The sequence below is a fragment of the Talpa occidentalis genome, unplaced genomic scaffold, assembly GCF_014898055.3.
Source record: "Talpa occidentalis isolate TD23 unplaced genomic scaffold, MPIMG_talOcc4v2.1 talOcc4.4, whole genome shotgun sequence".
NCBI classification, from domain to species: domain Eukaryota; kingdom Metazoa; phylum Chordata; class Mammalia; order Eulipotyphla; family Talpidae; genus Talpa; species Talpa occidentalis.
This window is the reverse complement of record NW_023604295.1, coordinates 9,349,131-9,359,445: the sequence shown is the minus strand read 5'-3', so window position 1 is coordinate 9,359,445 and position 10,315 is coordinate 9,349,131. Positions and strand designations below refer to the sequence as shown.

General features: G+C 40.8%; 1 protein-coding gene across 1 annotated transcript; it reads left to right on the top strand.

Annotated features, from left to right (window-relative positions):
- Positions 1-9,601: 9,601 nt before the first annotated feature.
- On the top strand, positions 9,602-10,114 carry LOC119257115 (keratin-associated protein 13-1-like). The gene has a single exon (XM_037524816.1). It carries the CDS (start codon positions 9,602-9,604, stop codon positions 10,112-10,114), a length of 513 nt encoding a protein of 170 aa, XP_037380713.1.
- Positions 10,115-10,315: the final 201 nt, after the last annotated feature.

Below are 10,315 nucleotides of genomic sequence, written 5' to 3'. Positions count from 1 at the left end.
AGGCGTGGAGATGGCCCTCCTTGCCCTGTGTCTTACTGTCTTCCCTTCCCTTAGTGTCTTATTGTCTCTTTGTCCAGATCTCTTTTTTATGACACCAGTCAAATTGGACTGGAGTTCATTGTACTGACCACACTAGAGCTTTATTACTTCTGTAAAAGCCCTGTATCCCAATAAGGACACATTCTGAGGTACTGGGGTTAGGGCTTCCACATATGAACTTGGAAGGACACAATTAAACTCATAACAAGAGACAAGCAGTCATTAAAAGTAAAGCAAAAAGGAGGCATTTTATGAGCTTGATTAAACATTGTTTCCCAATTTTAGTTTTCCCTGTGTTTAATAAGGGATTGAAGTGAATTTTCTCCTAAAACCTTTATAAGCCCTTACCACTGGGTGTGGTTAGTGAAAAAAATATCCTGCAAGAGTCCTTTGGGGTTTCACTAGTCAGTTATCTAATGAAATGAAATTGATTTTCCTCTGCACAGACATGGCTGAATATGTTTTATTCATTTACTGAAGAGATACATACAGATCATGTCTTTCTCTTTTCAAGGAAGAAGGTGGCTACTTTCATGGCTAATAATCCAGCAGTCACCATGAGGCACAGAAGAGCCCCCCATTTCCTACTGATGAGACACCACACTCTCTTGTACCCATTACCTAAGGAACCCACGCAAAATCTCGTTCATGGAACAATAATCATATTTTCATTTGCTGACAAAAATAATATCATCAACACCAAAGATGCTTGTATCCATAATTTTAGTGAACGTGACTGAGTGTCCACTGTGAACAAGCAGAAGAAAAAAGGATTAAACCCTTTTCCATCTGTAGGTTAAGAAGAGCTGTGTGGAGTCAGATTCCCTAACACACGCTGTAGAACAGCAGACCAAGTGCTACATACAGATGCCAAGTATGTACACCAGTTATAAGCAAAGTTTCACCGGGACCACAGTTTCAAATCATCCCTGAATTGTTTGCCTTTGGGATATATTATATTCAACAGACTTTATAATGCTGAGATTTCAGTATTTAAAAATGGGAGTTAGAAATTTTACATTCAATGATTTCTAATCTAATATTGAATCAAGGTGCCAATAAAATTAATTAAATCTGGAGCATTTCAAGAGACATAAATAGCAATGCTTAACTGCACTTCAAAATAAGCATAAAAGAGTCAACTTCATTCAATCAGTGAAGCAAATAGAAATGTTTCTTTGCTTGGAGAGTTTTACCTATTTGGAATGTGAAACCAACATGAATGGCATATGGAAACACGTAAAGATGGAGTAATAGAATGGAAAAAAGGAAGATAGTAAAAGTTGGTGGAAATGAGAAAGGAAGGAAATGAGAGAAAATAAGAGAATAAGTGCAGTCTGTGCACACTACAGGCATTAAGTGGGGTCATTTATAACAAGTTTTGATGTGTGAAGTAGTCCGATCCAGTCTTAAAACAATGCTTTCTGGGCCTCACTGGAGGTGCAGTGGGTTGAGCACAGTGCTGTGGATCTGTCTGCAGCCTCTGCAGCACAGGTTCAATTCTCAGCCAGCCAGGGAGATATCCACATGGTGCGGCAGACCTCTCCTGTCTCGCCCACTGCTCCCCTTAGCAGTGTGTTTCGTCAGTCTGCCTGTTCTGTTCCCCACTCTGTCTCTGGTGAATTCTCTCACCCTCCTGTGCCTCAGGCCTTTACCCCAGTTCTTGTGTAAATAAATAAATCTTTAAGAAAACAAAGAACAAAAAATAAAAAACCAATGCTTTCTATGTGGGGTAGCAGTTGGTATGCTTTTATTTATTTATTTATTTATTTTTTTTGAGATTTATTTATTTATACAAGAACCAGGGTACAGGCCAGATTCACGGGAGGGTAAGAGGATTCACCAGAGACAGAATGGGAAACAGAACAGGGCGACTGACAAAATACACTGCTGAGGAGAGCAGCAGGTGAGGCAGGAGAGCTCTGCCGGGCCATGTGGGACCCTTGCTGGCCGGCCGGGATCGAACCGGCGCTGTGGAGGCTGTGGACAGCTTCACAGTGCAGCGCTCAACTGCCTGCACCACCAGAGGAGGCCCTGGTATGCTCTTATTTTTAAACTTTTTTTTTTTTTTTAGTCCCAAGTTTCTCATTTAACTATAAGCATTTTTGCTCTTTTACCAAAGAATGATGATGTACCCATTACCTAAGGAACCCACGCAAAATCTCGTTCATGGAACAATAATCATATTTTCATTTGCTGACAAAAATATCATCAACACCAAAGATGCTTGTATCCATAATTTTAGTGAACGTGACTGAGTGTCCACTGTGAACAAGCAGAGGAAAAAAGGATTAAACCCTTTTCCATCTGTAGGTTAAGAAGAGCTGTGTGGAGTCAGATTCCCTAACACAAAATTCCCTAAAATTTCAAAAAAATGCCCTTTAGATATTTACAGCAGAGGGTCTCAATTTTGATTTAAGGATCACTTAAGGAGAGTTTCCTTTGTTTACTTGGGCAAAGATACATATTCTTTAAAATTGGAGGCAGTTGCTCTATGTAGTTTATATTATCTCATTTGATTTTTTAAAAACATCTATTCATTTATACATGCAAGAGCTGGGGTATAGGCCAGAGGTGTCAGGGGTAAGAGGATTCACCAGAGAGAGAGTGGGGAGCTGAACAGGCAGATGCGCTACACCCTGTGGATCAGCTCCCTGGCCAGGGATCAAATTCACACTTTGAACTCATGCTTCATTGGCTGCCTGCAGCTTCATACTGCTCATATTCAACCCCTTGCACCACCAGGAAGGCCCTCATTTGATTTGTGTCATAACACAGTGAAAGAGGTAGTATTATCCCCACATAACCAATGAGAAAATTGAGGCCAAGAGAATGCCAATCCACAGTATGAGATCACAGAGCAGGGTTTGTCCCCAGGGGGTTTGACAGCAGATCTCATACTTCTAACTGTACTTTATATGGTCCCTCAAATGTGATGGAAGACCCCTCCCTAGAGCAACTCACTGTGCTGGGGGGTCCTGGCCTCTAAGTCATGACAGCTATTTCTGAAACTCACCAGGGTTTAAGATCTGAGTGCACATACACAGCCCATTCACCACACCCTGAAATTATCTGTCTGTTTCTCTGGTTTTAATTACAAGACTTTGAAAATAAATCAAATTATGGTATTAGGGTAAGTTAAAAAGTCATTAAGAAAAAGCAGGCCTCCTTTGTGGGGTAAGGTTCAGCACTGTGAAGCTATCTGCACCCACTGCAGCATGAGTTCTATCCCTGGCCTGGAAGGTGACCCACATGACACAGCAGACCTCTCCTGTCTCACCCACTGCTCCCCTCAGCAGTGTATTTCAGTCAGTCTGCCTGTTCTGCTCCCCACTCTGTCTCTGGTGAATCCTCTCACCCCCCACACCTCTGGCCTGTACCCCAGTTCTTGTATGAATAAATGAATAAATAATTTTTTTTAAAAAAACCATTAAGAAAAATAATAAAGAAAGAAGGAAATCTGTAGATAACACTTCTCTGGTAATAAACAGGTTGAAATTTGCTCTACAGCCTTTTAACCACTCTTACCAAAACCACAGCCTACATTGAATGGACAGACCTTGCAGAGGTTTTACTCTTATAAAAACTGTATAAGCAATGTTGCTAAAACCAAATTTTAGCATAGGATTTGAGCGCTGAAATGCAAAAATGAGCAAATTGAGTTAGGTAGTTTGTACTGCTAATGAGGAAATAAAACAAAACCAGAATCCTAAATTTCCCAGATGCTGAAGATATTTCCAGTTTTCTCCAACAGATACAGGGGTACCATTGCTTCCCATCTGTGTGTGTTCCTCTAATTACCCACCCCCGACAGTGCTCAGCCAATTAGGTTCTTTTCTGCCTAGGGTTCCTGACATGATCTTGCTCTAAACACAAGGGCAAACAAGTTTAGGAAATGAAAAATCCTCAAGTGTCCTCTACATTTAACTTCTGAAAATCCAGAAATACCTCATACTATATTGTTCCTCTTAAGCTTCTATTTTCCTGCTATCTTATCCGCATCATCTCCATTCATGGTTTCTTCTTACTCTCACTACAGAGTTCATGAGTAGAGAGCTCATTCAATTTTTTTTAAAGATTTATTTATTTATGAATACAAGAGCTGGGGTACAGGCCAGAGGTGTGGGGGGTGAGAAGATCCACCAGAGACAGAGTGGGGAACAGAACAGGCAGGCAGACTGAAATACACTGCTGAGGGGAGCAGCAGGCGAGTCAGGAGAAGTCTGCCTCACCATGTGGGTTTCTCCCTGGCCGTCTGGGGATCGAACTCGTGCTGCAGAGGCTGTGGATTGCTTCACAGTGTGGTGCTTAACCCACTGCGCCACCAGGCAGGCCCAGCTCATTCAATTTTATGTTACCATCCAGAGGTTAAGTGAAAAATGCATGCCAATTAGCCGGTCTTTACTCAGCAAAGGCTTTGGAAAGAAGGGACTACAGTAGAAAACAGTGATACCCCAGAATCAAGAAGAGGCCAGACTTCCTCAAAGTGACAGGCGAGGAATGGTGAATGAACATACTCATGCGCATGCTCGCGTGCACACACACATACACACACTTTCTTGTATGGACTATTTCCTCTTCCCCTACTATTGTCCACTTCAACTAAGCCAAGATTTGATAACAACTATATAAATTTAAATCACAGCTCAAAGAAAGAGCACGCAAAAAGTAGTTAATAATGACATAGGCTTCTTATAGGCCTTATTTCTTAAAACATCTACTGTCTAACTCCCCTTTCCATTCCGTCAGTCTGTAGCTATGGAGGGCCGTTACATGTCACGGACCGCTTCACTTCCACTCATATATTCAACATACCACTCATCTGATTTTTAACTCAAAAGCTCTTTTTATTCTGCCTCCCAATTTTAGCTATCATACTCTGTCAAAATTGCTATTCTTCCCTCCAGTATTTATAGCAAGCCATTACTAGTCATCATGAGGCCATCTGCACAGTGTCACTGCATAGTGACACGCAGTCTTTGTTCAAACCCTAAGACATTGCATCCTGCAGGATGGATATTAATGCTACCAAATCCATCATCAACCATCCCAAACAACAGCTTTTGTAATAGCTATTATATCTGCACAACAGCAAAAGAGAGGGTGCAGTCTATTATTAGGAACAACTGCCCATTACAATAGAATTACGATGCTATAAACATAAAGCAGATTTCTTTTCTCTCTTTCTAATGTTATACTTTGTATTCTCAGAAACACAATCCCCACACAGAGGTAGTTACAGTTGTCAGGCATGTAGTATGATTTCAAGGTCTGCAAGCACCTCCTGTGGGATCCTGGCTAGATATTAACTATTTAATTGAAGGAGGCATTTTCCAACCGTGATAATATAACCAAATTCCACGTGGCCTGGCCTGAAAAGAAGCCTCATCTTCTGGTTTTTTAAATTGTTTATTTTTTGGTTTGTATATTCTAAAATTACCCATTTCTAATTTGCTTGCATCTTTAAAAGTAAGACCACTGATTTAAGCCTTTGCCCAGCATATAAATGCTTATTCAAATTCTGCTGGCATAAAATGGTTTTATATAATATAATGATTTGAGACAGCTTCAAGTCATTACAGGTCTTGGTAGATCAAAAATAAATATGAGGTGGTCCAGTTGAACTGTGACTCATTTCATGACTGATGTTCTATATTTTATCCCATGAACACAAACACATTCTATTTCCTCTTATATATGGAAGTATATCCTTCAAGCGTATAAGGGAGTCTGTTCTCACAAGTTGTCCTAACAGCCAAAGTCTATCCATTCATCTCTCATTTTTGCATTTGTGCTACAGACATTAGTGAACACAACAAAAGAATAGTGCAGGCTTGAGGATGGCTGGCAATTAGAACGCGGTCTCACAGCTGGGGGAAAAAAAGGTATAGTGTTTGGAGTTCCACTCAGTTTCAGGCAACTGTGAGGGAGGGAACTCAATGTCACCAGATTTTCAGAATTTTTAAAAGAAGTCAGAAACCATATTTTATCCATTTTTAAAATTTTTATGTGGTGGAACTAGTTTAAGCTTTAATGCAAACTCCTTAGATGCTAACAGTTGTAAGATGAACAAAGCTACCCGAGCTGGATTTGACTGAGGACCTGAGCGTTTGTGATCTACTGATTGACCTGGAATCATTCACTGCCACACGGATATGAGGCAGGGTAGAGACACACAGGGAGGGGAAGTATAGTCCTGCAAATCTAGGAGGGCAACCAGGAGGTGGTGTTCCTGTAGACAAATAATGCTGGCTTTACTATTTTGATTAACATGTGTCTCACCTCCAGTCAGCAAAAATTCACTTTGACTTACCATAGAATGACTATTTTAAAATACATATGGGCCTCCCCGGTGGCACAGCGGTTGAGCGCTGGGTTGCGAAGCTGCCCGCAGCCTCTGCGGCGCCGGTTCGATCCCCGGCTGCTCCCCGGCCACCGGAGGAGGATCCCACATGGTGCGCAGACCTCTCCTGCCGCCCGCTGCTCCCCTCAGCAGTGTACTTCGGTCCTTCTGCCTGCTCTGCTCCCTGCTCTGGCTCTGGTGAATTCTCTCACCCTCCCGCGCTTCTGACTGTACCCAGTGCATGTATAAACAAAACAAACAAACAAATAAAATAAATAAATAAAACATGCCTCTATAAAAAAAAAAAAAATGTAGCCGTTAAGCTATTTAAAAAAAAAAAAAATAAAATAAATAAAATACATATAGAAAGAAATGGTCTTTAGGGCACAAATAGGTTAGACTTTTTTATCCCAGCAACTGGAAAATTTAGAATTTAAAAGGTCATATTATAAACTTAAAAATGAAATAGCTGTGAGTGGAGGCTCTTGACCATTTCTTTGACTTATAAATGTCCTGTATCACTCTTCTTTTTAACAATGGGGATTAAAAATGATCTGATATTGAGGAGAGGTTGATAGTTTAAGCATATATGATATAATTATATTGTATTTTTATTAAATAAAGTTGCAACTCAGTGCCACAAGTCATCGTATTATACTTCTTGAGTCCCTGATATCACAGTTTTGACCTCTGGTGCGGATTACCAGAGGTGCATTTGTGCATTTGTTTTAAAATCATCAGGAAACACAACAATATATTCAGTGAATGGATGTATCTGTTAGACATTTCCCTAATATTTTTCTGGAGTTAAAGTTGGCAAAGGCAAATAACAGAAACAGAAAAAAAAATACAACAATGAAATTATTAAAATTTAGGTTGAAGCTCTGGAGAGAAAGAGATAGCCTAGGAAGGGAATCTAGGAGGGAGACAGGCCCTCCATGGAGGTGTTTGATATCAGAGAGAGCACACAGGCAGGGGTTTTGGGCAGAGCATCCTATATAAAGAAGAGGCAGATTTAACCTAATAAAGTTTAAATGTGAGGGTTCTCTTGAAGGTTCTCTTGCTTGAACTTTTCAGACTCAAGCCTTCAGGGAGCCTTGAAAGACCCCAAAGTTCCAGCTATGCTGCTATAGCCTGAAAATTACTTTTTGATCTGGTAGTAGTTCTGGGGGCATGTGTGGACCTAGAGAACAGTTTTATTACTCTAACCCCCAGAATCAACCCAATGAATGCCAGAACCTCAAGGAACTTTGGTCCTGCAAGAAGGATTCAAACCAAGAAATTGTTCTGCTGCCTGAGTGGAGGCCATTAAATCTTGGCCACCGCCATTTGGAAACTCCAGGTTTCTCACACATGTTCCCAACCTCCAAGAGCAGCAGACTGGGATGGAAAGAGAACCAGGGGCACCTGTGTGAAACAGGCATAATTCCAGGCTTGAACACTGACAGAGATGACATGAAAGATGTTAGAGATGGCACTATTAATGACAAACTTTTCAATATCATGACAAATATTTTATTTTTGACATATGATTCTAGAAAATGAAAACAAAAAAATTAAAAAAATGTAAATAGATCAGTCCAAAGGAAAAAGAAAAAAGTAAAAACTGAATGATATTTCTTGCTATAGAAGACCGTGTTGACAAAATCATTGACATGTGTAGAAGTGGTCAAAGACTATATCGTCAAAAAACAGGTGAAAGTTTAAAGATAATAAAAATGATGATATTCATATCATTGTCTTGATTTTGTTATATTTGTGCTTTTTCTCAAGTGGTAAGATTTTTGATTAGTATTATCTTTATTTTAATTAGGACTCGATTACATGTACTATTATTTCAAAATAGTATATTATTTTTCATAAAGAGGACCTCGATATTATAAAATAAGACTTAAAAAATATGGGTTAGCCTCTGCAAAGAAAACTGGGAAGGAATCATGTACCACAAATAGGAAGAAAAACTTAAGATCTGTCATGACCTTGAAAATGTTCACAAGGCAATCAAAATACTAAGGTGGGGGTTTATAGAAGTTGTGGGAAGATAGATCCAGGATGTTTTATAGATATAGCCTACCAAAAAACATGAATTACATTCTCTTTAAAACAACTTTGATTTGGTTGAATTATGAGAAAGAGTATCCATAGGGTACCCAAAGGGGGTAGATGAAAATCCTGACCGTTCTGTCCTTCTCTCGACCACTGTCCCTTGCTTCCTCATCTCATCTCAATATGGACCCAATTTTGTTTTTGATTCACATGTGTCCATATGTTCTCCTTTTGCTCAAGATTTGATTTCATTTTTCTGAGCACTGACCTTTCAAACTAATATTGCTTAAGTTTAAGTCCATCTCTCTCACTTCCCTTGGCGTACTTTTGTATTTTCTCTCTAAAAGTAACACAGAGCCTACCTGGCAGCACAGGCAGTTGAGTGCAGCGCTATGAAGCTGTCCACAGCCTCTGCAGCACTGGTTCGATCCACACCGGCTGGGGAGATACCCACATGGCGTGGCAGTCCTGTCTCTCCCGCTGCAACCTTCAGCAGTGTATTTCAGTCAGTCTGCCTGTTCTGTTCTCTGCTCTGTCTCTGGTGAATCCTCTCACCCTCCTGCACATCTGATCTGTACCCCAGTTGTTGCATAAATCTTTAAAAAATAAAATGAACACAGCAAACATTGCTAATAGTGAATAATTAATGGAAAATTGCATTGCATAATGTGAGTCAATGGTTTGACATAGTGCCATCTTTAGAAGGTTCTTGATCAAGACCAGATTTCTGACTCTTGGCCATTGATGCAAGTGGGAGATGACTGTATTGCCATCTCCACCTTAAGAAGAAAGCATTCCCCAGCTTAAACAGGAGCATACATGCAAGCAGTCACGGCCAGAGAGAACAAGAGGGGCTTCTCTGGTCATGATGGATTAGGCATTAATTACATATTGTCATAGCCTTTGTAACCTGGTTGCAATTCATCGACATAGCGCTATAAAAGCAAAATGAGTTCACCCATAAATAAAGATGAAGGAAGTTAGTTAACTGCATTTACAAAGAGGATTACTGACTTCTGTGTATGTAAATGGGAAGTCCGCAATGGAAAAGATCACACACTAATAGTCCACACCCATTACCGAGCATATATAAATGCCAAGCTAAGGGTTAATATTGTGACATAGAAATTTGTCCTTATCACTGAGCCGAAAGAACTCACATCTCCTGTCAACATGTCCAACAACTGCTGTTCTGAAAATTTCTCCTGCTCCCTTGGGGACTGCCAGAGTCACCCAGCCTCCTCCTGTGTTTCTTCCAACCCCAGCAGTGTGACCTACAACACGGATCTCAGCAATAATGGGCCCTGCCAGCGCGGATCTGCTCTCTCCAGTGGCTGTCAGGAGAACTTTGGTAAGCCCTCCAGCTGCCAGACATCCAGTGTGGTGTCCAGGCCCTGCCAGACGTCCTGCTCCGGCTCCAGGCCCTCTGCCCCCTGCAGTCCCTGCCAGACGGCTATTGCTGGGTCTCAGGGCTATGGGTCCAGCAGCAGCTGTTCCCAGGGCTGCGAATCTGGAAGCTCCTACTCGGGGGAATGTGGTTCCAGTAGCTTCAAACCTCTGACTCCTGGAGTCCGTAATTTCCCTGCATTGACCTTCGTATTTGGATTCTGCCACCCAGACTACTTGACTTCTAACACCTGCCGGTCATCTTCTTACAGATCAACCTATGGATCTGGCCAAGACTGATGTTCTCACTAAACTTCTTATCTTGATCTCCAATATTGTTCATGCCTTTTCTCCTGCACCTTATTATTTTCCTCAAATACAGGAGAGTTACTGTCTTAATTCTGTTTATCATGTTCTCACCTTGTGTCTGATGCCAATTTCTGACTGACAGATCTGAAAAATTATATAATGAAATTATTAACATAAAATAAAGTGTACATT

Bases quoted from the DNA above. Each gene is read 5' to 3' on its own strand.
- LOC119257115 (XM_037524816.1), top strand. From the start codon at position 9,602: ATGTCCAACAACTGCTGTTCTGAAAATTTCTCCTGCTCCCTTGGGGAC.